This window comes from Vanellus vanellus (assembly GCF_965231255.1).
Source record: "Vanellus vanellus genome assembly, chromosome: 4".
NCBI lineage: Eukaryota > Metazoa > Chordata > Aves > Charadriiformes > Charadriidae > Vanellus > Vanellus vanellus.
In genome coordinates, this window is record NC_138909.1 from 60,058,037 (window position 1) to 60,084,584 (window position 26,548).

Sequence of the window (26,548 nt, forward strand, 5' to 3'; positions counted from 1 at the left end):
CCTGGGCACACTGCCGGCTCATATTCAGCCGGCTGTCCACCAACACCCCCAGGTCCTTTTCTGCCAGGCAGCTTTCAAGCCACTCCACCCCAGTCCTGTAGTGCTGCATGGGGTTGTTGTGACCCAAGTGCAGGACCCAGTACTTGGCCTTGTTGAACCTCATACCATTGGCCTCGGCCCATTGGTCCAGTCTGTCCAGATCCCTCTGCAGAGCCAGCCTACCCTCAAGCAGATCAACACGCCTGGCTAGTTTAGTGTCATCTGTGAACTTACTGAGGGTGCATTCATTCCCCTCATCCAGATCATTAATACAGATATTAAAGAGAACGGGCCCCAGCACTGAGCCCTGGGGGACACCACTTGTGACTGGACACCAACTGGATTTAACTCCAATCACCACCACTCTCTGGGCACGGCCATCCAGCCAGTTTTTTACCCAGCAAAGAGGACACCTGTCCAGGCCATGAGCAGCCAGTTTCTCCAGGAGAATGCTGTGGGAAATGGTGTCAAAAGCTTTGCAAAAATCCAGGTAGATAACATCCACAGCTTTTCCCTCGTCCACTAAGCGAGTCACCTTATCATAGAAGGAGATCAGATTTGTCAGGCATGACCTGCCTTTCACAAACCCATGCAAACTGGGCCTGATCACCCTATTCTCCTGCATATGCCGTGTAATGGCACTGAGGATGATCTGTTCCATGACCTTCCCAGGTACCGAGGTCAGACTGACTGGCCTGGATCCTCCTTCCGGCCCTTCTTATGGATGGGTGTCACATTTGCCAACCTCCAGTCAGCTGGGACCTCCCCGGTTATCCAGGACTGTTCATAAATGATGCAGAGTGGCCTGGTGAGCACTTCCGCCAGCTCCTTCAGTACCCTTGGGTGGATCCCATCCAGCCCCATAGATTTGTGCACCTCCAGGTGCTGAAGCAGGTCCCTCACCATTTCCCTTTGGATTACAGGGGCTTCATTCTGCTCCCCATCCTTGTCTTCTAGCTCAGGGGTCTGGGTACTCGGGGAACCAACTGATCCTACTGCTGAAGACTGGGGCAAAGGTGGCATTAAGTACCTCAGTCTTTTCCTCATCTTTGGTCACTGTGTTGCTGGCCCCATCTACTAGAGGACAGAGATTATCCTTAGTCCTCTTTTTATATTTATAGAAACTTTTTTTGTTGACCTTGACAACAGAAGCCAGGTTTAGTTCTAACTGGGCTTTGTCCCTCCTGATTTTTTCCCTACATAGCTTTACTACCTCTTTGTAGTCCTCTTGAGTGGCCTGCCCTTCCTTCCAGAGGCCATAAATTCTCTTTTTTTTCCCTAAGTTGCAACACTAGTTCCCTGTTTAGCCAGGCCAGTCTTTTTCCCCAACAGCTTGTCTTTCGGCACACGGGGACATCCTGCTCCTGCGCCTTTAAGACTTCCTTCTTGAAAAACATCCAGGCTTCCTGGGCTCCTTTGCCCTGGAGGACTGCCTCCTAGGGGACTTTGGGCTTTTCAAGAGCCTGGTTGACAAAGTCCGCCCTCCAAAAGTCCAAGGTAGCAGTTCTGCTACATGCCCTAGTAAAAAGTCCTTCCCCAGCTCTCCTGTAGGCCCCCTTTAGGTACTGGAAGGCTGCAAGAAGATCTCCACAGAGCCTTCTCTTCTCCAGGCTGAACAACCCCAACTCCTTCAGCCTCTCCTCATAGAGGAGGTGCTCCAGCCATCAGATCATCCTCGTGGCTCTCCTCTGGACATGTTCCAGCAGGTCCATGTCCTTCTTATGTTGGAGACTCCAGAGCTGGATGCAGTACTCCAGGTGGGGTCTCACAAGAGTGGAGCAGAGGGGCAGAATCACCTCCTTTGACCTGCTGGCCACACTTCTTCTGATGCAGCCCAGGATATGGTTGGCCTTCTGGGCTGCGATCGCACACTGCTGGCTCATGTTGAGCTTCTCGTCAATCAGCACCCCCAGGTCCTTCTCCTCAGGGCTGCTCTCCAGCCATTCCCCGCTGAGCCTGTATTTGTGCTTGGGATTGTCCCGACCCAGATGTAGGACCTTGCACTTGGCCTTGTTGAAGGGCATGAGGTTGGCTTGGGCCCACCTCTCCAGCCTGTCCAGGTCCCTCTGGATGGCATCCCTCCCCTCCAGCGTGTCTGCCTCGCCAAACAGCTTGGTATCATCGGCAAACTTGCTGAGGGTGCACTCAACCCCACTGTCCATGTCACTGACAATGTTGAACAGTACAGGTCCCAGTACCCACCCCTGAGGAACGCCACTCGTCACTGCTCTCCACTTGGACATTGAGCCATTGGCCACAACTCTTTGAGTGTGACCGTCCAGCCAGTTCTTTATCCACCGAGTGGTCCATTTGTCGAATCCATGTCTCTTCAATTTAGAGACCAGGATATCGTGTGGGACAGTGTCAAACACTTTGCACAAGTCCAAGTAGATGATTGGTCTTCCAACTAAAAATTAAAAAACCCCACAGATTTTGAGTTTGTTGTTTCCTTAAAGTGCAGGGATATTCCCAGTGTACTTGTGTGATGTTAAATAGGAAGTTGGTCATTAGTGTGACAATTGCACAGAGATCTAGTGTATTTTAGAAGTTGGGACTTTTCTAAACATCAAATGGAGATGTTTACATAGCTGAAATTGTGTAAATGAATTGTCTTTACAGTACAGCTTCCTGGGTTTCTCTGCTATGTTATAGTTTTCCCATTTTGTAACATTGTTGATGTTACGAGGAAATAGAATTTTATTGCCTTCTTAAATGGATAATCTCATATACTCAACAAAAACCTACTTTAAAACACTTATTATTTCAGTCTCAGTTTGAGCCATCTCAATTACTTTTGCTTAAAATGAACATCTTTGCAATATGTAAGACTTACAAAAGTTATTTTATAGACTTTTGTCACTTTGTATGAAGAGGTTAATAATTTTTGTGAATAATTTAGGTTGCCACAAGTGGAGAGGCACACGTTCCCGATTTCTTCAGACTGGAGCAGTTGCAGCAAGAATTTAATTTTATTTCTGATGAGGAATTTAATAGATCAAAGAGATTCCGACTGTTGCAGCTCAGAAATGGGGAGGTGGCAGAATTCCGAAACTATAAGCAAGTCCCTCTACATGAACGAGAAATCAGTGAGAAAATCTTCCAGGTAGAATGTTATCTGAAATACTTCTTTCTAATTTTAATGCTAATAATATTTGACTTGCAATTAAGTCAATCGGTCCCTTAAAGAATGTAAAGATGCTGCTGAGTGAAAAATGAGAATTTTATTCCTTCAGATTTTTCTGGTATTGTTTTAATCTAATTAAGGTAACTTCCTTCCAAGGCAGTATTTCCACAGCTAGAGTTTGGAAGGAGAAAAATAAAACACAGCAACTGCTGTAGACACAAATGTTCTAAGATACTTTTTTTTTTTTAAACATGAGACTTTTTTTTTTTTTTTAAGATGATTTCAAATATAGAAAGGCAATGCAAAGATAATTCAGGCTTAGGCTTATTAACTTTTGAGCTCTTTCTGTGGAGACTGCTGGAAGCAATGACTCTAACAAGAATTAAAACCTTCTTATGTTTTACTACAGCCTATGTTGCAATTTTTTCTGGTTTAGTGCATTGTTCCGATTAGCTTACTCTGTCCTTGCCTGTCTGTTAATTACCTTACTGAAATGCAATGCGTGCATTTTTTATTTGGGTCATACTTCAATTATTTTTAATCTCAACTCCAATATTAGTGTTAAGTCATGCATTCTTTTGTTCTTTAGCAATTTGTGTGGTGAAGGAGCATTTTAGTATGTTCAGTCTTTAGCAGGATCAGAATCATCTCGGATTCTGGCAAGTGCTGCTTTATCCCTACTTCTTCTTACATAAATTTCTTTGAAAAATTCCTTTCTTCCATTTCTTCTGGATTATATCTTTTTCTAAAGATATTTATTAATTCAGTCATGTCTGGCTCTTTACAATAAATATTTTTCCATTTCAAATTTTAGATTAGTTTTGTATCTTTTATTTAAAGACGTGCCACATCTTTGATACACATTTCTAGTCCAGTTGATTTTATGAACTAACTTTGTTCATTTCGTTTTATAATTCAAAACTGAAAACCATAGTTTAAGAATTGTTTGTTTGTTGTTTTTTTTTTCATTAAAGGGAAATTGAATAAACCCATCATCACCCATTCCAAATTCATTTTATATGACATGATCTTCAAAACTAAGTTTAAAGTGGTATTGTTCCTAGTTGGTTTACTAGCTATTTGGCAAAGAAGTCCGAAAATTCATAGAATTGTGGAAATATTGTTTGGAAAATGTTGTCTGGAGGTCGTGTAGTCCTGCTTTTCACTGAAGTAGTGAGACTGTTGCCAGTGCTATATGAGGTCAGCTGTGAAGTTGTCTAGCCAAGTCTTGAAAACCTCTTAATGGGAGATTCTTTCTGGATAACCTGTTCCAGGGCTGCATTATCCTTCCAGTGGTTATTAAAAAAAAAAAGAAAAAATTAATGTCCAACCTGAGCCTTTCAAGTTGTATTTAATGGCTGTTTTCCCTTGTTATAGTGTCTGGAACTAGAGATGAGTTTAACACTCTCTTCTTTGTAACTGGCCCTCAAATAGTTGTGGGCAGATATTGGCCGGACTAATTAAGTTGAAAACCTTGTCCAGTGCAAGAAAGACACTGTAATATTGGTGCAAGTCCAGCACAGAGCTACCAGAATATCTACAGGGCTGGAGCACATGATGTACAAGGAGAGACAGAAAGGACTAAATTTGTTTTGGCCTAAGCAGGCAAGGCTAAAGGGGGCATCTTATTGCTCCCTTCAGGTACCTAGTGAGGCAGTGCAGAGAAAACACAGCAAGACTTGTGTTAGAGTCAGGATGATGATATATACTAGTTACTCCAAGAGAAATCCCAGTTAGATATCATTAAAACATTTTTCACAAATAAAGTATTCAAATTCTAGAACACATTGTCCAGCAAGTTTGTAGAATTGCCATCTCTAGAGATACTGAAAACTCAACTGGCAAAGGCCTTGAGCATCCTGATTGATTTGAGTTGTTCCTGCTTTGATTGAGGGTTTTGATCAGATGACCACCAGAAACCTCTTCTAACCTACATTATTCAAAGATTCTGACCTTTTCTTGTAGGTCGTGTACTCTAGGCCTCTGACTGTCTTAGTAGTCCTTTAGTGGACCACATCCAGTTTCTCCACATGCTTCTTGAACTGGCAGCCTCAAACTGGATGCAGTATTTCAGATATGCCCTCACAAGTGCCAGGTTGGAAGGGCTAGTAACTTCCCTTTGTCTGTAGGCCGTGCTGCTCCTAATGTAGCTTGTGGTTTACCTTTTGCCAAAAGACCACGTTGTTGGTTGTCATTAAACCATAACTCCCAGATTTTTTTCAATATGGCTGTTATTCTACCTGTTGCTTTCCAGTCTGTGACAGCACATGGAGTTACTCCACCCTCAATACAGAATTTTGCCTTTTCTTCATTGAGAGTTCAGTTGTCACAGTCTTCAGTTATCAAGAGCCCTCTGAATTGTGGTTCAGTCATTCATTGTATTAATCACTCTTCCTAATCAAGTATCCTTGGCTACACTGCTGACAGTGTATTGTGCCTGCTCATCCTGGTCACTGGTGAAGATACTGAGTAGTATTGGCACTATAATCAATCCCAGCAGTATTTTGCTAGTTAGAGGACACCAACTGGATGTTAAGCTGTTGATCTTTACTGTTAGAGCTCTGTTGTCCATCCTGTTTTCAACCCAGCAAGCAGTCCCTTCAACCCCCTACTTCCTCAGGTTATCCCAACCAGGAATATCTGCTTTCTACTTGCTGACAGTGGTGATATTTTCAATCTATATCCTAGCTCTCTTCCTAAATAACAAGTTTTGTAGCCATACCTAAACCCGATAATGGAAGTTTACTGCTGTTGGTTAACCATGGTAGGCAGCTAAGCACCACACAGATGCTTGTTCACTTCCCCTCTCCCTCCCACCCTGGACAGGGGAGAGAATAGGTAGAGCAAAAGCAAGAAAACACATGAGATGAGATAGTTTTATAAGTGAAGGAAAGAGGAAGAAGGAAGAAGAAAGAAAAAATGGACAAACGAAAAACAAATTATGTAAAGGCACTTGCTACCTCCCACACGTAGGCTGATCCCTAGCCAGTCTCTCAGCAATGCTACCTTCCCCCAAATCCCTTTCCTTTTCATTTTACTGCTGGTCACGGACATTATATGGCGCGGAATATTCCTTTGGTCATTTTGAGTTAGCTGTTCTTGTTGCGTCCCCTCCCAACTTCTCGCACACCCTCAACCTACTTGCTGGGGGGGAGTTGGAAAAAGAGATGGTGTTCACGCTGTGCATGCACCACTCAACAATAGTTAAAACACTGGTGTGTTATCAACACCATTTTAGTCACAGATTCAAAGCACAGCACCATACCAGGTACTGTGAAGAAAATTAGGTCTATCACAGCCAGACCCAATACAGTTAGGCCATGAAATTATCATCATCTTTTCCCTACTGTGGCATTCCCCTGAGTGATTCTGTTGTATTGTTCCTCTCCAATCTTTTTACAGTGTACAACGCTAATATGCAGTACTGCTATGAAATCTTCTTTTGCTTTATTTGGGTCCATCATCTCTTCCAATGAACCCAGCAGCATGGGCTGTAGGATTTTGATAATCCATGCTCATGGGCAAGCAGAATATCTTGACACACTGATGAGAAAAGTTTCAATTTGGGCTTCAACGCCAGAGTCAGGGCCAGTCAGTCTGTGTCTGAGTATTTGCTTTGTCAGAAGTTTATGATCTCTTCCTGTTTCTTCTGAAAGTTTATATAATGCCAATAGTCTACTAAGAGTTAACAACTACTAATTAATGATTTGTGGTACGTCAATCATTGCAGTAAAAAGACTTCTGAAGGGAGCAATGCATATATGCATGTGCCAGTTAGACATTCAATTCCCATATTGGACTTCTTTCTGGCTCAGAAGAGCTATTCTTGTTTTGTTTTGCTGCTAATCTGAAGTCATTCAACAATAATTATTATGCACTGGAAAAGTTAGATAAAGATTTATTGTGGAAATGAGGAAGCACTGTGTTTCCAGAATGCCCTTCCTGGACCCTTTATCTCAGGAAAAAATTGTGTTCTTTTAAGTGACAACAGTAGCAAAATGTCCTGAAGATTAATTTTACTGGGTAGCTTTTACATGATAATGAGCTGTGGTTCTAAAACCAACGTGATTTGCAGACTGCCATTAAGCTGCAGATCCTGGGAGAACCCCTGGACTTGAAGACTCATGTCGTTTGCTTGGAAGCTCAGTGTCAGTTCAATAATTGTTTCTCAACAAGCTCTCCCACAAGTAGAGTTTCTTCGAGGTTTAGACACTATGAAAACTAGTTACGTGTATTAAAACACAGTTCAGATTTCAGGTCATTTTCTGTGAATGATGCATCACTTCTGTTTATTGCAGCTGCAGTAAGAGAAGCCATTTCCAGTTCAAATGGAATTTCAGTTTACAGCAGCAGGTCAAAGTTCAGCTTTAAAATAAGAGAGGGAAATCTTCAAGTTACTCATAGTAATTTAAACCACATGAATCTTGTAACTTAATGGAATTCTTGTCCCTATTTGTGGAAGTTTAGCAATGCTATTGCTGTATACGTTAGCATTAAAAATAGGTTTATAAACCTCTGACATCTGTTTTGGTTTACTGTGATCCATACATTAATATTAATGAAATATTTACCATTTTTCTTGTATGTAATAAAGCACTGAATATATATTAAATCACAAACTCTAGTAAATATCTTTAGGACTACGAGAAGAGACTGCAAGAAAGGGATGTGATTGACAGCAAAAATTACCTCGATGCACACAGAGCAGTTGTTGCCAACTATCTACAGAAGGTAAGCAGCAAAAAATACGGATCCACCATATTTCTCTAGGCCGTATGTTGTTTCTATACTTGGATGCTTTATTTCCATGAATACCAAAAACTGATTCATCTCTAAACCTGACCTACAAACATCATTAAAATTTAAAGTTAGGCCTGAAACAGGTCTAATTGAACAACTGGAGGTTCACTCATTTAATCTTATTGAAAAAGATGAAATATACAAAATGGCCAGCCATTCTGGATTTTTCTAGTAGTTTTGTAAATTCTTTTTTGCTCCAGTGTCCCAGAGGTTTGTACTGTTGTTTCCCAGATATTCAATGATTTCCCTCTCCACCCTATTTTCCTTTTTGTAAGCCGTGATGCTAACTACTTAATTATGTCCATGAAAGTGGCCCTAACCGCTGTTAAAAATCATTTAATACAATACACAGTGTCTTGCCGTGCAGCCTAAGGCAGAGAGCATATACTTCCATCACATTACCTTCATTGTGGTATTAGAGTCACATCTTCTCTCCCTTATCTTGATTTAATTTATTTTTCTAGTCTGTGCATTCTGTTAGGATGATATTCTCTTTAATCCTTAGGGAAAAAAATTAAAGGAAAACATTGACCATATAACCAAGAGAAGTTTGCAATTTCAGACTATTTTGGCAAAATAGCAAGTGCAAAACATGGCTACCAGTTTCTCACCAGTACTGGAAATATCGAAAAGTGTTACAAATTGTAGCCAGCCAGCAAAATGTGTAATATGATGATAAGGTTGATTTGACGTAAGATGAAACAAATTGTCTGTTAGAAAGAATGCTTTGTAAAAGAATCGTAGATAATGAAGAGTGTTTTGATCTTCCAGGCAAGTGCCAAGGCCCAGATTCAGTATGATAATAGGAAAAAAAAAATATATTTGCAACAAAGCTGTCATGTCTGTGTCAGCCCCATATGTTTTGCGTGGTATTTAAGTTTGTACTCAAACATATGGTTTATGCAGCACACTGAAAAATAGTGTAGTAGTACAGAGTAACATACGTAATGGTACCTTTATTTGTCACTCTTTTAGATTAAATACAAATAGCCATTTTTAAAATAATATTTGGATAATTTACACTTCCGTAAATTGTCAGATGTGCTTGAAAATTAGACTGCTCACATCAGAACTGAAATTCAGTTCACTCTGAAACGTGATCTTTATATGCCTGTCACTTCAACAGAAAGGTATAATAAGAATAACTTAAATAAAAACTTTTTAAAATAAGCAGTGGAGATGTATTGCAGAAAATTGGTTGTTATTGCTGTTCTGCAGCTGATCTTGTAACAGCACAGTATATAAAGGCATTACTAGTGTTAGTGGTAGGAAAAAAGGGCAAAGGCAATAGTCTCAGTTTGCTTCTGCATAGTTGTTGGGAGAAGAGGGAAGGCTTTCATCTCTGTCCTTCAGTCTATGACCTCAGCATAGAAATGAAAGGAACTACGGATTTTAAACATATATTTAAAATCATAGTATTTGTAATTCAGGCTTCATCGATTGTTCTGCAGTACAAAGTGTTGCTTTTATTCCCCATAACTAATACCGTATAGGTTACTACACAGCTTTTTCTGCAACTTCATATAGACATGGAAAACAGGTGTCTGTTAGTGTCATTTATTGTTGTGATTGCTTCTGATGATGAGCTGTAAGCAGATAAGACTTCGTTTCTCCAGTTGTATGCTTTCAAATGTTCTTATATCTGGCTAGCCAGTATGTTTCTAGAGAATCGCTGTATTTGCAAAATGAGCTTATATTATATTCTGAAGAAATGTCTGGTGGAAAGAAAATTTTCCTTGGACCGTGACTCTTTTAAAAGTGGGGAAAAAATAAAGAATGCATATTTGGACATGTTATTTGTGTTTAATAGACAGAACGCAAATATTTGCAGTGAGTTTGGATTATAAATATACTTTTGTGTCTTTTCCCTCCCCATTCACAGGTTCGAGAATCAGTGATAAACCGTTTTCTCATAGCAAAACACCATTTCCTTCTCTCTGACCTTGTCAATGAAGAGGAGATTCCCAGCTTGGGGTAAGGAAGCTATCTTTATTTGTTGTAAATCAAAATAATTAGTATAAAACCGTCTCTGATCTTTTCTTGCAAAGCGTATTGATGTGACTAACTAATGTGACTTTGTGTTTAGTATAACATATAAACTTCCAATCACTATGTACACCTTTGCCAGTACAGACAGTGTATTGATACGCAAAGTACATAAATTCTTTTTTAAGAAAAAAGTCTGGTTTGGGTAGAAGTAATTTTACAGCATGTAAATAAAATTTAGCAGGATATAATGCATCAGGCTGTGATCTGATGAGCTGAGCATACCCCTGGCTGGTGCCAGATTAAATGATTTCCAAATCTCAGACAAGCATCAGAGGTAGTAACACTACTGCTGGTTCTATAGGCAATGCTCGCTTTGAGTCAGTGCATATGCCCTGCAAATAATGTGCAATAGATATTTTCAACAGTTGTTTTCTTTTTTTTACTTCTCGTGTAATTCTGTTTGCTGTTGCTGGATGTTGTCAGATGCTGAAATTTTACTGGCTTTGGAAATTATTTCTTTTTTCTTTTAAGATTATTAATTGTTTTATTACTTAAGCACTTTCTTTGAATTTTTGTTCCAGATCCCATAGTTGTTGATTTTTGACATTTATCAGTCATCACAGCATAGGTGACTCTTAATTACTGTTGCTAACTTAAAATCTGTGTAAGTAAACAGGTTGTGAAAGATAGTTATATTTTCTTTTATGTAGAAGTTGATTGTGTTCACTATAAATGTGACACCCTTAAAGTACAGACAAAGCTTTTTCAATCAGCAGTATAAATCTAAACAGTTCCATCTGCTGGAGATATGGAGACTTGCTCTCTTACAAATGAGTTCATCCTGGTTTGTAGTTCATGTTTGCACATCACAGAATGGAAAAATCTGAATGAGACTATAATCAGCTTTTTGAGTTGTTTAAAATAAAATGCTTCATTGATATTTTCTTATCATGGATATTAATTCATATTGGATTCTATTTGCTAATTTATATGGTTAGTCAATTTAAAATACACCATGATTTGTTTAAAGCATCTACTTAGTGAGATATTTCAGTAACTCACAGTTTTGTGTTATTTTAACAGTAACTACTGTGATTTTTTTTTTTATTATTACGTCATTGTCTGTCAGTTTCTCAAGTAGGTTTTGGAGTGTCTGCAGTTAATATGAATGATGTGAAAAAACATACATCTGCTTTTTATTCTTTTCCTGTTTTGTTTTTTTTTTTTTTTTTCCTTTGGTTCTGCTTTGCCTTGGGTTATAAGTTCTGAGGGTCCAGGGTATGTTGTGGCATATTCATTCTGCTTCCTTTCTATAGCCTATTGTTTGTTGTACATAGTACAATAGACATTTGTAGATTTGTGTAATTAGATTTTTTGCCTATTCCATACATTGCTCCATATCATCTGCTAGATTCCTTGTTTATAGCACTGTAGTTTAGATCTGTCTTGAAGCTGTGTAATTGTCTTAGTTGTATCTTACCTAGTTTTGGGAAAAAAACTTGTTTGCACATTTAAGTTATAATTTCTGAAATATAAGACAGAACTGGATTGTGTAGTATGAAACAATTAAAACATACTGACATTTCATAGAGTTTTGTATGGCAGTAACGGGAGTATATATTTCCTTTTTCTGTTAGTGCATAATTTGCATGTGTGTCATGGAAACGCTAGAATGCTGGATTCTATACAAAAATGACTAAATATTTGTTTTATGATTATTAGTATTTTGGGACTCAGCCTCTTTAAACTGGCAGAGCCAAAACGTCCGTTAAAGCCAAGAAGAAAAGAAAGGAAGAAGGTCACAGCACAGAATTTATCAGATGGAGACATAAAACTTCTGGTGAACATCATCAGGGCTTATGATATTCCAGTGAGAAAACCGGTGATGAGGTATGTTGAACTGCCTGTTTCCAGTACAGATTCATTTTCTGTTTTCTGCTGTTTTGAGGACAGCTGAAGCAACTAGTGTTGAAATTCAGCCATATGTGTTGTTTTGATCCTCCTGATAAAATCATGTATACATTTATCTTTTTATTAATAATGATAAAGATCTCCTGTTTTGTAGATTTAGAATCATAGAGTAGTTGGGTTTGAAGGGACCTTAAAAGGTCATCTAGTCCAACCTCCCCTGCAATGAGCAACCTCCCCTGCAATTTTGTGGAATAATATGACCATTTATCAGTAACTGCTAAATTCAAGAAATGTTTTACCAAAAACTGTATTAATCTGCTTGAGGAAAAAAAATGTCTGGAAGATAACTTACAGCTTTGACAACATTATAACCCTGGTAATATCAGTTGAATTATACCTTAAGCAAGCCTGCTAGTTAGGACAATTTTAATTCATTATATCAAAAAAAAAGTATTTTAAAAATCCAGTTCTTCATTGTGGGATACGATATTTGCCTCCTGAGTGTAGCATGTTGGTCTTCTCTTTCATGAACTGTTTGTTTAAGTTAATGGACTGAGCCTAATTTGGCTCTGACTAATTTTAAAGGTGACTGTTACCTTCAAGCACCTTAAAGCTGTGTCATGGAGACATACTGAAGTTCTGAACAGTCTGGTTCAGTTGCAGAAGCAATGTATTAGTGCAGCGTTCTCTCTGTCTCCCAAAATAAATACACCTTGCATTTAACTCGGAGGTATTTTCAAGCTGACCAATTACCATGCCTACAGAATTTAGCATCATGTGCTGGTTTATTGCTTTACTATAATAAAGGTTCTGTTGGGTTTCTGTAAATAAGTTCATACTGAGAAAAGCAATTAATATTAGAAACATATTGACAGGAAGGAAAATATGAAAATTTCAACTCATTATCAGTATTACAACAATAGTAGTCTTTTTGCATTATATGATACCATATTTTGAGCTGCTTTCTCCATGAATAGTTATTCTTTTTTAATCTCTATTGTGGTGTTATTACAAAAAAAAAGTTATTTGGAAACACTATAAAAATAAACATACTAACATTTATTTTATTTCAGTAATGGGTTGCCGATTGTGTAATATTCATATTGGTTTAATTTTGTCGTAGAGGCCTTGCCTGGATACCATGAAGTCTACGCTGTTTATGAATTCCGTGGGGATTCATCTCCTTAAACTGAAAAACCTGTAGCTCGAGGAGATTGTACAGGGGAGGCAAAAAAAAAAAAGGTCTGGAGTTGATAAGCTCTTGAGAAAAGAGAGCCTCCAGGCACAAAGCACTGTTTTGCAATGAGGCTTACAAGAGCTATACACTCGCTATCCCTTTCTGGCATTCTTTTCATGTTATTTGATCAAATGAATATCTTTCCAAGGTTAAAGTCATAACATAAAAATATCAGAAGTCTTTCCAAAATTCTGTATGGTTAATACAGAATGTGAGGGATTAATATTTTATATTGTGTTCTCTGTCTTGTCTTGTTGTTTTCCTCTCATAGCAAACTTCAACAACCATCCAAATCTTCAAGGTCCTTTAATGAGATGTTTGCAGCCTCTCCGTCAGCTCAGAGCCCAGCTGATAGCCCAGACTGGGCATTCAACCAGGTATCTTACAAAACAAGCATTTTCTTACGTGAAGTTGTGTGCATTCCTCTTTTCCACAGACGGTATTACCATCAAAAAGATATCTTATTAGTGAGGTTGGCTTGCCCACTCCTTGATCTCCAGAAAGATAGTAAAGCTTCAAAATGTTCAGAAAAGAGCGTTAAGGATGTCAGAAATACAGAATGGCTACCGTACAGTGAAAAATGGTCAGGCTTTTCAGCCAGAACGGCAGTAACTGCGAATAGGGGAGGAGGAATATGGTAGAGAGACTCAAATTATGAGTAATATAGAGACTGTGGATAGGGACTGACTACTGGCTCTTTCAGTACAAGGGTGAGGGATTGTCAAACCAAGCTGGGAGGAGTTAGGTTCAAAACAAACAGAAGGCTGTGATTCTTCATGCAGCAGTTAGTAGGTGCCCAGAAAAGTTGCTTACATGCATTGTGGAATAAAGAGGTTTGCTTGCATTGAAGTGGGTATTAGACGAGTATTTGGAAGAGTGATCCATTGAGAGTTACTAAACAGAAAAATCATTACAGGCTTAGGAAAGTCCTTCCATCGGAAAACAGTTGAAGCCTGGAAAAGTAATAGGACAAAATATCCTGTATGCTTACTCTTCTGTATGTGTCTGCTGGTGACCATTTTCACAGCCTAAATTTTGGGCCCAGTGCATTCTTAGTCTAAACCAGCATGGCCGTTCTTATGGCTGATAATGAAGCTACACGTGCTTGCTATTGAGAACTAAATTCAGCATCCTTCTGAATGAAGATGGATGTCCTTCAGTGTTTTTTCCTGGTTTTCCTATGATTTTCCTTCAGAATTATTGCTTCTTGGAAAGTAGAAGAGGTTCTGCCATATGCATTTGAACGCTAATGAAATGCTCCATTAAGGCATTTTTAATCAAACTAGGTGTGTGTTGTCGCTTATCTGTAATAGGGACCAGTTTCAGAGACAATCCAGGATTGTAGCAATAGGCTTCTTGGATTACAGATAAGAGGATACAGGTGCACTTTTTTCCACTGGTGCCTGGATCGCATGTTCTGTTTCAGTTACCTTCTTTGATTAGATAGCCAGTAGCTTTCCCACTCTCAGGTGTGGTTTTGCTGGTGTATACAAATACATCGAGTATTCTGAATACATGTAATCTTTTGGAAATGCTAACATATAAAATATTTTTAAAAGCTTCATAAATGCTTAGAAGCCTGGCAAGTGCAATATTTTAAGGTGTATTAAAGTTTTATCTGGGCTGGACCAGTTTGATCTCCACGAAGTATAGATTTATTTTTCTAGATACATGAAAATGTGTAATTTAGTATGGTCTGATTAATTTTTAGAGAGATCTGTTTCCTTTGTTTTGATCTTATTTATAGGTTTTAGTCCGTCCTTTTGTAGAAGTTTCTTTTCAGCGAACAGTCTGCCGGACAACAACAGCAGAGGGTCCAAACCCCAACTGGAATGAGGAACTTGAGCTTCCGTTTAGGTACGGCAAAAGAAAATAAAATTATTTCCGAGTAACAATAATTTAATTTGAGCGTGCAAATTTATTCAAATTTTCCTGTTCCTTTCAAATCACTTTTTTGGATTGTTTAACCTTTTCAGAGCTCCTAATGGTGACTACAGCACCCACAGTTTGCAGTCAGTGAAGGATGAGGTTTTCATTAATGTTTTTGATGAAGTACTTCATGATGCTATAGAGGTGAGTTCATAATTGAAGGACAGTGTATGTTACAGAATATTATCAGCTTTTTGAAGCTGACAGAATAAGACTTTTCTGTGTGATAGCTTTCACCCTCCTGTGCCTCTTTTTTCTCTATTTTGTCATTCCTTATGGTTTTATATCTAGTCAATACTGCAAGATTGTTAGCAGGAGCAGTCTTTACAGTGTTAACCTTTTGTCTGTACAAATTAAGCTTGTACTATATAATGTGCTGCTAGAGTTGAACATGTGTATGTAATCTATTTTACTGATATTTAATGAAATTTGAGATACTAAAATTGAGAGGCAACTTATGAATTGTAATCTGAATTCTATTCTTCTTAAACCTAATAAGGATTTTTACTAAATTCCAGATGGATGATCCCAGTTCCTGTATTTTTTAATAACTGTCTTTTTATGCTCTGTCTCATCCTGTTTTACAAGCTGTTTGGTGAAAAAAAACATCTTTTGGTTGTATATATTATTTTTTTTGAATGAGTACTAGTAACAAGAAATTTTTGTAAGCTGTCAGTGTTGGCATTACTCCTTCCCCTCTTGAAACCAGTGAAAGCTTTTGCAGTCAATTCAGCATGAACAAAAATAGCAGCACTCAACATTCTTGAAAACATAACCCAAAAATAAATAATGCACGCATTTCACTGAGAACAGAATTCTGTCCTCAAAACTGAAATGGAATTTAATGCAGCAGGAGGAGGAAAAATACAGTCTTGAAACTCAAATGTCACTCTAGCCTTTTGAGAATTTTTTTTTTTTTTTTTTTTTAAATAACTTGTAGGCCAATCATATTAGATTTAGAAATCCTGATAGGCAATATACATGAAAAAAAATGCATCCGTTCCACAGGGGTTAGTTAGATTTTCATGCAATTTTACCTTCAAAAAGCTTTTTTAAATACTAGTGAAATATTTCATTAGAAGACCATAGTCTAATTTACTTTGCCTGAGAAGACTCTTGTGGACTCCTTGTCAGATTTTTTGAGTTCTCCATCACAGATTATACAGGAGCATAACCCTGAAGTGCAAGCACAACATATCATGGACCATGACATTCTTGTATTTGTTCAGCATCTGGCATGCTTGAAAAGTATGCAGAATAATCATTGCTATACTACTAACTGAACCTCTATTTAAATTATTAAAAAAAATACAGATTTTTTTTTTATTAATGCCTTGATTAAATTGTTAAATAAATTAAAGGAAATGAAGCTGTATTATGAAGTTTTATGTTGGGGAACTTTTTAATAGGATGATCATGAAAAAGGAAGTGGAATCCTCACTCGTGTTGAGAGACACTGGCTGGGATGTGTTAAGATTCCATTTACTACGATATATTTTCAAGGGAGGGTAAGTGTTAATAACTTGGAGTAAATCTCTTAAAATACAAAACTGGAGAATGAAAAGGGGCTGGTAATGGAATGTAAGATTTAATTATGTTCTCTGTACCTGTTAGTTTATCTTTATGGAATTGTTTGAAAATGTCTTTGAAACCACTATTTTTTGTCAAATTTGATGAATATTTGTCAGTAAGTTCAATGTTTTCAAGGGATAAGAGACAGACAAACATACTTCTACACTGACAATTCAGCCTGGCTTCCTTCAGTAATGAGATTAAAAGTGCAAATTCTTTAGGTGGTTTTGTCAGTGGCTTTTGAGATGGTGTTGCCCAGCCTAGATAGATGATCTAGGAATAGGAATATCACCTGGATAAGTGATAGGAAACTTGACCTAAATCTTATTTTTTCACACTTTTCATGAATCACCAAGTTTTCACCTTTGCCTCACCCAATGCCTTCTTTCCTCCATTTTTAGAACTTTTCAAGAGAAGCTTTCTTCAAGAGATATCAATGGTTAGTCACAGGAACAATAGTAAAACGTGCAGTTCTTCATAGGGAAAAGGCTTTTTTTTTTTTTGTCTGGCCACCCATCCTGGACTTAGGTTAAGGAAAATAACTTTTCACATCAGTAGTCCTATCATATTGTAATCTTGATGTAGGACTCTTTTTCTGCAGGCAGTTACTTTCAGGTGTAGATCAAGTCATCATATCACAAAAGTCTCAGGTTCTTATTTCACAAATATTCTGACATCAGTCATCACCTAATAACACATTAATTTGCTCTTCTCTGGGTATATGGGGCACTTCTCAGAACCTTAAGGGCTTTAAGACATACTGTGAGCCTCTTGAATTCTTTGCGTGGAGGATAAGTCTGTAGGGGTCTCATTTAATTTAAGTGTAGTGCTTGGAGTTCAAAGTGGTTTTCTTAGGCTCTCCATTCACAAGGCATAACAGAACATAATTGTCATGGCATTCAAGAAAGCATGGGATTCTTTTCATTGCTGAGAAATTTTGGACAGTGTATGTCTAACCAGTGCTAGTCCACATGCTTCTGCTAGGTCATTAATAATCTGCTATCTTCAATGTGGGAGTTTAATTGGTGAATTTAGGTGTTTGAGGGTTGTGGTGCCCTATAGAATGAACCTTTCACTGATTTCAGAGAAGATGTAAGGAGTAAGAACATCTAGCCTTCTTTTCATGAGTCTTTGGCCATCATGAGCAGACAACATGACATAATGTGACCACCATTGTTATAGATGAACAAACAAGAAAGAAGATCCTTTAGTCTTTTGGGGGAAATGTTCCATACCGAATGCATGAAATTCACCTGAGAAATGTGTCTGCTCACAGTCCTGAGAGATTTAATGGGCAGGCAGACTTAGACATTTTAACAGACTGCTTACCAATACATAGTGAAGGACACAGCCTATAGTCTGTCTTTGAGGATTACTAATACTGACATCAACCAGAGTAGCTCCAGGATTCCTGTCAGATGCACTCCTGACTCTCTTTGAGGAAGTGTTGTTGTTTGTGATTCCCTAAGCACAGTGTCAGTGCCTGCATAGATCTTCCCAGCATTAGAGATTCTTTTCATTTGTACAAGATTTCTTACTGAATTTGAAAAAGCCTGGTCTTTCCAGCAGTTATATCAAGGTGCATCTAGCAATTAAATTTCAGTAGCAAATTAAGCGTTTCTTCATCTCGTTCCACTATACTGCGTCAGAAGTTCCGAGTGATTTATTTAGAGTTTTCTCTTTATCAAAACTTAATTTTGTTCTTAAATGTTTGGGCCAGCCTGGTGAGTCATCTGCTCATCTTCCACATCCACTGAAGATGTCCTTCCTGATAGCAGCCACTTGAATTCTGCCCAAATCAGGAGGTTAATCTTCTTGCTTTTCTCTTAAAGCTATGTACTTCCACTGTTGAGGCTTCCCTGAGCAGGTGTGGGGCATTCCATCTCTTGTCTGACGTGACCTTTCAGAAAGGCCTTATCTTGTGTCTGTGGTGGCAGAGGAGGTGCAAAGGGCTGGTGAGTCTGTCAGAGCACTCTTCCATGGGGAAGCTGCCTGAATGGGCCCAGTTCCAGTTGTACTCAAGAAGCATCAGCAGCTTCTGTGTGGAAGGTGTCCATCTGTGAGATGCTGAAACATCATTGCCACATCAAAGGCAATGTTGGTGCGATGCTGCCTCCAGAAGTGTAGTCCTGCAACCTGTATTTTGCCATTTTGTCTTTTTCCCAGGTAAATAGTGCCATGTGGAGACTGCTGTTTGAAATAAAAACAGTGAAAAGCTGTCACTGTTTCTCTAAGAACTAGTCTGTATAATTTTCATTACATTAAATATTAGTATCCATAATATGCATGAGAGGCTGAAATCTAGTTGAAATGAATACATTTAACAATGAGATGGCTCGTGTTTTCCCCACAGTTAATCAGTGTATATGTCGTATGCTCTGATTTCGTTGTTTTGTAATTCAGAGTAATAAATCAAAGAAATAAAATATTTGAATACAAGTAGCAAATGTATTTGAGAAAGAAGTTTTGCCTTTTTGCGTCTAATGAAAAGTATTTCTCTGTATGTGTTGTAGATTGAAGGTACATTTAAGGTGGATATTCCTCCAGTCCTCCTTGGCTACAGCAAAGAAAAGAACCTGGGAATTGAGAGAGGTTATGATTCTGTGCGAAATCTGAGTGAGGGATCATATATAACACTGTTCATTACCATTGAACCACAGCTCATTCCTGGAGAGTCAGTCAGAGAAAAGGTAACTAATCAGTAATTCATCATATTCTTGCTTTTTGTTTCCAGTGGTGCCGTTCTTGTGGTGTACATAAATAGGTATGCTTAGTGTACCAAAGGACATGAATACAAGTACGGAAGGACATTAATACAAATTCTGAGTGCTCTACTTCAACTTTTTTAGCTCAGTTCAATTTAATTGGATGCACCAGTAAGTTAGATGGACGCTTAATCCATGAGAAATAACTTTCACCAGGTATCTAGTTCCAATGTTAATAGAAAACAAATTTGCATTCATTATCTATGAGCATAGAATTTTCCCATTTACTTTTGTAAACAATAAAGTATTCATGTGAGTATTTGTGAACAGTGGACGAAGAGGAGGTGTCAGGTGCAGACATAGTATTTTCTTGCTTCTGTGTTTATACTATTCAAATACAGCATTTATTATTTATGGCTTCGTGCATGCCCCCAGATCTTGAGGATAATTATTTCTCAACAACAGCTGTTATTTTACTAAACCAGAAGCGCCTTACATTAACAACAATATGTAGTTAAAATGCACGCACCTCTTGCTATTTTAAGTAACATTATGCAATGATTTTGAGATTCATTCAGCAAGGATGTATGTTTTTCATGCACAAAAAGCAGCAGTTCATTATTTTCCAATTCAGTGCGACACTGGTCATTTATTAGAGACAGAGAGAAGCTGGAGAGAAAGGTCTATCGCTGTGTAATTTCTTTTTCAGAATAAATATAAGATTGTATGATTCATTCAAAAAAACCTTTTTCCTGTTAAATTATAGTCTTGGAAACTGTCCAGTCCTATGTTTTCTTGTTCTTGTGAAATACTGTGGGGATTGTTAAAATTTACTACTGTTGAAAATGAAGATTAATAAAGGGCATTCACGGATGCCTTTTAATTACTTTGAATGATAAGATTATTACTAGGACTCAAAACCATAAATATAAACTTAGGCTTGAAGCACCTTTAATAGAGGAGACCTTATTCAAGAGTTTCAGTCTTAATCTTCACATACAGTAATTAGTTTCTGGGAAAAAGACGTACTGAATTTGTAAGGAAACAGATCTCTGTTTACAGAAAGACCTGTCTCCAGTACTGTTTTAAAAGAAAAATCATAGAAATTCAAATTAGGGGTGAGGTTATTGTAAAATATTATCGACTTCATGCTGCAAATCTTGACCTCTTTAAATAATGAGCAAATGCTCAGAATTTATTGCATAGATGCAATTTGATGTGTAGTTACCAAAAGGTTATGCATTGTATTAATGCTTACTAAAATGGTGCGGTTTGGTAGATATATTCAGAATTTATTTGAACACTTCAGAGGGGAAAAAACAGCGTTATTTTATTCAAGTCGTAGATCTTTCTGACGTACGTTCTCTTTCATTTCAAATACGATGGTAGGGGCTAACTGCCTCTTGCCAAAACTCAGACATAAAGAACTGGAAGGAGACTGAAGTACCTTCCATTCTGAAGATGCAGCAAAGAATCGTAGCACACTAAATCACAACACAGCAAATGAGTCCTGTTCTAAGTAGCAAGAACTACTCCATGCCAAAGCTTCTCCTCACGAGGAGTCACACTGAGAAGACAAGGGGCAATGGGCGCAAGTTGCACCGGGAGAGGTTTTGTCTCGATACAAAAAAGACATCTTTTAGAGTGAGAACAATCATCCACATTAACAAGTTCTCCAGAGATATGGTAGAGTCCACATCACTGGAGGTTTTCAAGATGAGACTGGACAGGGTGCTAGATAATCTCATCTGGGCTCCCTTTCCCATGAAAGGTTGGACAAGAGGGCCTCTCAGGGTCACTTCCAACCAGGGCTGTTCCATGATTCTGTCAAATCTATCAACTGTACCCAAAAGCGCATTGTCACTGAAGTACATTGAAAGTAAGACGGGGAATAAAGAAAATCATGCTGAGGTAAGAAAACTATTGGTACAGAAGATGTGTTTTCTAAAATTTGAAGAACAGTGGAAAAAACAGTTGTGATTAATAAATCAGTAGGAGTTTTGCCAGATTTTGTTCACTCTTTGCATTAGAGATTTCTCTAAATCTTATACAAATTTTACTTAGCAGCAGATTATTTGTTTACCCTGGATACTAAGCCAAACCAAATTATTTCTTTAGCAAACACTGTACAGGACTTTCAAATAATCAATTTTTTCAAAGCCATATAAATATAAAACAATAAGATATAATTTCATGTTAGAGGAACTTAAGTAAAGCAGGACCAAATTAATTAAGAGACTGTTGTATTTTACATGGTATGTATCTGTTGAAATCTGTACATAAAAACACTACTAAAGTGACATGTGCATGTATTCTAACCAGGACTGAAAAAGTTATAATTCTGTGCTGCAACTCCCCAGATAATTATTATAGAAAGTGTTTGGCATAAAATGACAAAAACAAACTGGTTTTGCTGTTCTTCGCCCTTATTCCTTGTCATTCCTTCTGTAGTTAAGTCATTTGAAATACTTGTGTACTGTTTTAGGATGCTAAGCTTAATTTTAGTTTAATTTTGCAATACCTTTTTTTTTTGGTTCTTTACCTATTTTTCCTCTCTTTCTTGCTGTCCTTCCTGAATCTCTATATAGATGAATGAAATGCTTAAGAAGGTACAATAGTAATAAATTACATCACTTGAGAGATTCCCGTAGTTCCTTGTTTAAAATTTAGCTTGGTTTTGTGCCATTCAGCAATCTTTTTGCACTTTGCAGTAGTTTGACGTATAGTAGTTGTTTATTTGTCAGTAATATTTGCAGTGAATTTCGACATTTAAATATAGAAAGTGCTGGGAGCAGTATATTTCTGCTGTTAATTATGGTTGAGAAGGATCACCACTGCATGCCTTCTCTGCTGACTTGGAGGTCTAGCTGCAGGGCCCTGTCCAGCTGTTCCACCTCTGGTTGGTTTGAGAAGAAGGGTAGCAAAGGACAAAGTGCTTTATTTTGAACAAAAATGCTGTGAAGAGTGAGCTTTTATTCTCAACACCACTAGAAATATACAAGGGGTTCTAAGTCGATGTAAAAAACTATTTTGACTGATCCTAAAACCTTTAAAGAGGATATCTTAGGTGACATGAGCAAATAAATGTCATTATTATATAATTAGTATGTGCTTTTGAATCCTAGATTTGCTTCTGGAAAATCTCATTTAAAAGCGTTAAAATTTTAGGCAAGTCTGAATTATAAGGATTTATCTAAAAATTACTTGGACCTTCTCTGCAAATATTTTGGCATTGTGCAGAGTTATTGCAGTATTATTTATAGAAAAATTACTGGGATTTTGTGCATAACCTCAATTGTGTTTTTAATGGAGTGTGATGTGAATAGCGTGTAGGGTTAGTAGCTAACCATAATTGTTTGCCGTTGAATTAATATGTGGTGTTACATATTCATCCCTGCAGTTTTACTTGGCCATAACTTTCATTACATTTTCAGTGCTTTATTAAAGCCAGCTATAGGTACAGGTCATTACGTGCATTCATAAGTAAATGGAAATCGCCTGATTTTCCATTCTTTGACGTTTCTTACACTCCTTTTATGCTCCTGTAAATGGTGAAATAAGGCCAAACATAGTAAAGACTTAAGCCCAAATTATAAAGAAAATATTTTTTGTATAAATTCTACTCTCTTTCGAAGTTTGATACCCAAGAAGATGAGAAATTGCTCCAGGCAGCAGAAAAGTATGAAGCTGAATGTACATCAAAGTTTCCAAGCCGCCAGTGCCTGACAACTGTAATTGACCTCAATGGGAAAACAGTTTTTATTACCAGATATATCAAACCTCTGAATCCACCACAGGAGCTTCTTGATGCCGTCCCAAACAGTTCTCAAACAGCAGCAGTAAGTACTTAGAAAAGACAGTGAAGTTTCTGGGATATAGATTTCAGAATGTGTGTGGTTGCATGTGCACATGGGCACTTAACATTTTTATATATAGCTACGCTTTTTGTAAAGGAAAAACTAGAGATACAAAATAAAGTAGTAACGACTATGTGTGATACACACTGAGTCTATTCATAATGATGCTGGAAAAGGGTATTTGTCGTCTTTGGAAAAAAATAGGTATATTAATGAGTATTGTCCTTTAAAAGACCCAGAATTATGCCAAACCTTAATGGGAGTAAATCGTATCAGTCTTTGATGTAAGTTCAAAAATGAGCTAGCTGCAACTGTAATGAGTTTATTAGTCAGTGTTTTGGCATTGATATCTGTGGAAACAGCACTATGCTTCACATCTGGTATAATAATACTATTGTTATATATCCATGTCGTGAATTAAAGGGGTGACTTGTTGTATGTTGTTTTCTTGCAGGAATTGGTGGCTCGATACGTTGCTTTGATTCCTTTTTTGCCAGATAGTGTGTCATTTGCTGGAATTTGTGATTTATGGAGTACATCAGACGTAAGTAATGCATTAAACAGAAGTTCTTTATCCTCTCGAATGCGATGTAACATCCTAGCAGCCCCTGCTTTTGGAGAGAGAATGTGCTAGTTGAGCTCTTAGGGTCCCTTCAGACCTAAATTATTCTGTGGTTCTATTATTGTGAGGATGATTTTTCTTTATAAGCTCTTTATTTCAAAGACTGAGGACCAAAGCTCGAGAAAAGTTGCTCATCCTGATGTGAGCCACAATTTTTATCTTTGATAGGTTGGAATTTATTGATCCTAAGAATGCTTAGGGCTTTAAAGCTTTTCCTGTTTTTTGGTTGTGGGTTTTTTTTTTTTTGTTACAAAATAATCCAAAATGGCTACTCATGCACAAGTGAAAGAATGCTTACTGATGGAGACTCTAAAACTAGACTTAAAATTATCATTGTAGTTCCAAGGAACTACAGAAAAAACATTGCGTGTAATGTCAGCAATAATGGGAGATTTAGTGTTGTCACATGCAAATAAATCCTGTCATCTATAGAATAACAGCAGACATTAATTTAATCATAGATGATGTTTTTACCATCTCAGAACTTTTCTGCAAAATTCAGAATAACTCAAAAGACAAAAGACCTTGGTTCTTGTGGTAGAAGCTCAGATCTCCATCATGGATTTTCACAGCATTCACTCTTCATCCTGCACGTTGAAACGGTGCCCAATAAACAATGAAGATCAGTTGCAAAGATCTGAGAGGACTCTTCTGCTTCAGAAGTGTTAAGAAATATTATTAAATGTTGTAAGTTGCAAACACAGTTGATAACTGCATACAAAGACTTATTTTTTTATCTCAATTAGCAATTTCTTTATCTTCTGGCGGGAGACGAGGAAGAACACGCCGTGCTCTTGTGTAATTATTTTCTTGGTATGGGGAAAAAAGCCTGGCTTATCATTGGAAATGCTATTCCTGAGGTATGAGGATTTTTTCATTTGGTCTGAATGTTAACTTGTATTCTCTGAAGTCTTTGATTCCCACTAATGGATAGGATTGTTTCTCGCTGCCATGTTTCTCCAGGAAGTTATCTAAACCTTGCTGCTGGAACTGATTCTTTCCAGAGAGGAGCGGGGGGGGGGAAAAAAAACCCAAACTTGAAAGTATATCTTAGGATGAATGTTGTCTGTGGGGTGGTTTTTTTTTGTTTGTTTTGTTTTTTTTTTTTTTTTTCCTGGACCAATGCTTCCATGCCTAATCTGGTAGTAGCTGTCATCCTCGTAGTACAATACCAAGCATCTGTAACCTTTGATTGGCCGTTAGCTTGTATAAATGGTGTGTCCAGGACAAAGGTAATGGAGATGGTCCATTCACAGTGTCTTGAGTCACGAATACACAGCTTGTGAGAGTTAGGGTGGGACTGGGTAAAGGTTGAGAGGTGGCAGGAGAGGGTTAGGGGCTTGCCGGGGATTCTTACTGTTACGTATCCATCTCTTGATTCTCTCTCCAGCTCATGGCAGAGCTGCGAGAGTAATAATAGATCTGTTCTGGCTCAAAGGGTCTGTCTGCATTTGCCATCTGCAATACAAGCCGGTTAGGCACTCTGCTTTGCCCTGGGCTGCTGCGTGCCCTGTCATTGCTGTGAGCCCACTGCAGCAGCGGGCTGGCTCAGGCTGGGCAAGAACTGAAACACTGAGATTCTTTTGCCCATTAGGAGATACATTTGTTCTCAGGGAGCCACTCCGATTTCCAGGTAACCCGTACTGCTCTTTCCAAAGAAATGGTAAGGCTGTTTAATGGTGGAAATTTGCATTATAGTTTTTCAAATTACCGAGCACGTGTGAAAGTTTTGCCAAACAGAATTTTGGTTAAAAAATCCCTATCATGACTAGTTTCTTTAGCACATTCTCAGATACTGCACAGTAGGAACAAGTACTCAGGTACACTCCTTCCACTCTAAATCTGATGGAGATGGTAGTCCTTAATAAAGCATTCAGCTTATGCGTGCTGTAAGGAGGGGGATTATTTCAGGTATTTCAAGGTACCTGGAAAGTTTGGGAGATTAGGTAATTAGACAATAGAAGAGCAGTTCAGGGATTCCTGATAGAGAATATAAAAAGAGAGCTGGGAAATTCCTTTATGTATGAGGGAAGGCTGATGGATGAGACACAAAGTGTGCTGCCTAGGCGGCAGACCTTCAACTCAGAGATTGCCCGCGGGTGAGAGTTGTGGCAGTAGCCAAATAGGACATGCCGATATGGAAGTGGCATACATTAAACATTCCCGTATATAGAATTTCACATCAGTTGTCAGATGAACTAAGATGATTTTCAGAATCTGTATTTTAATGGCTTGAGGCTGCACGTGTCTAATGTTTCTCTGACACCTAAAAGAGACAACACTTATTGCTATCTAAGTGTTAGTTGGTTGAATTGTAACAAACCTGTAAATTCTTCCCACCAGTTTGCACAAAATAAATACTATTTATCTCAATAGTAAAAATGTAATATTCCAAACAATCCAAACTATATTGTCTTTATAGCCAGTTTTAAAACATCTTTCTCTTATTCTTTTCTTCTCAGGGACCAACTGCATATGTATTAACTTTGGAACAAAGTCAGTATGTAATTTGGAATCCCAGTACTGGATGCTTTTATGGGCAGTATGATACTTTTTGCCCCTTACAAAATGTGTACTGTCTGATCAGCTGTGATAACGTAAGTGTACCCAGCCTTGTCACATTTCTAAACACCTAAGAGCTAAGATAACTTGGTATTTTTCTTGACCTTATGCATCATTTGTTCATCAGTGTAAAGATATTTATGCTGTCATGTTATTAGTGATTTTATTCAATCTTATTTTGAAATAAGAAAGATTTTTTAA

At 37.9% G+C, this 26,548-nt stretch overlaps 1 protein-coding gene across 1 annotated transcript in view; it reads left to right on the forward strand.

The window, feature by feature from the left end:
- CC2D2A (coiled-coil and C2 domain containing 2A) overlaps positions 1–26,548 on the forward strand; it is a gene marked incomplete at its 5' end in the record, with an annotated part of 65,370 nt that overhangs the window by 33,553 nt on the left and 5,269 nt on the right. The window contains 13 exons of the mRNA XM_082483093.1: positions 2,939–3,142; positions 7,802–7,894; positions 9,846–9,937; positions 11,675–11,842; positions 13,372–13,477; positions 14,848–14,957; positions 15,077–15,173; positions 16,439–16,537; positions 19,115–19,291; positions 22,942–23,145; positions 23,618–23,707; positions 24,532–24,645; positions 26,248–26,382. Of these exons, the coding sequence (XP_082339219.1) occupies positions 2,939–3,142; positions 7,802–7,894; positions 9,846–9,937; positions 11,675–11,842; positions 13,372–13,477; positions 14,848–14,957; positions 15,077–15,173; positions 16,439–16,537; positions 19,115–19,291; positions 22,942–23,145; positions 23,618–23,707; positions 24,532–24,645; positions 26,248–26,382 (1,689 nt within the window). The remainder of the gene's footprint in view (positions 1–2,938; positions 3,143–7,801; positions 7,895–9,845; positions 9,938–11,674; positions 11,843–13,371; positions 13,478–14,847; positions 14,958–15,076; positions 15,174–16,438; positions 16,538–19,114; positions 19,292–22,941; positions 23,146–23,617; positions 23,708–24,531; positions 24,646–26,247; positions 26,383–26,548) is intronic.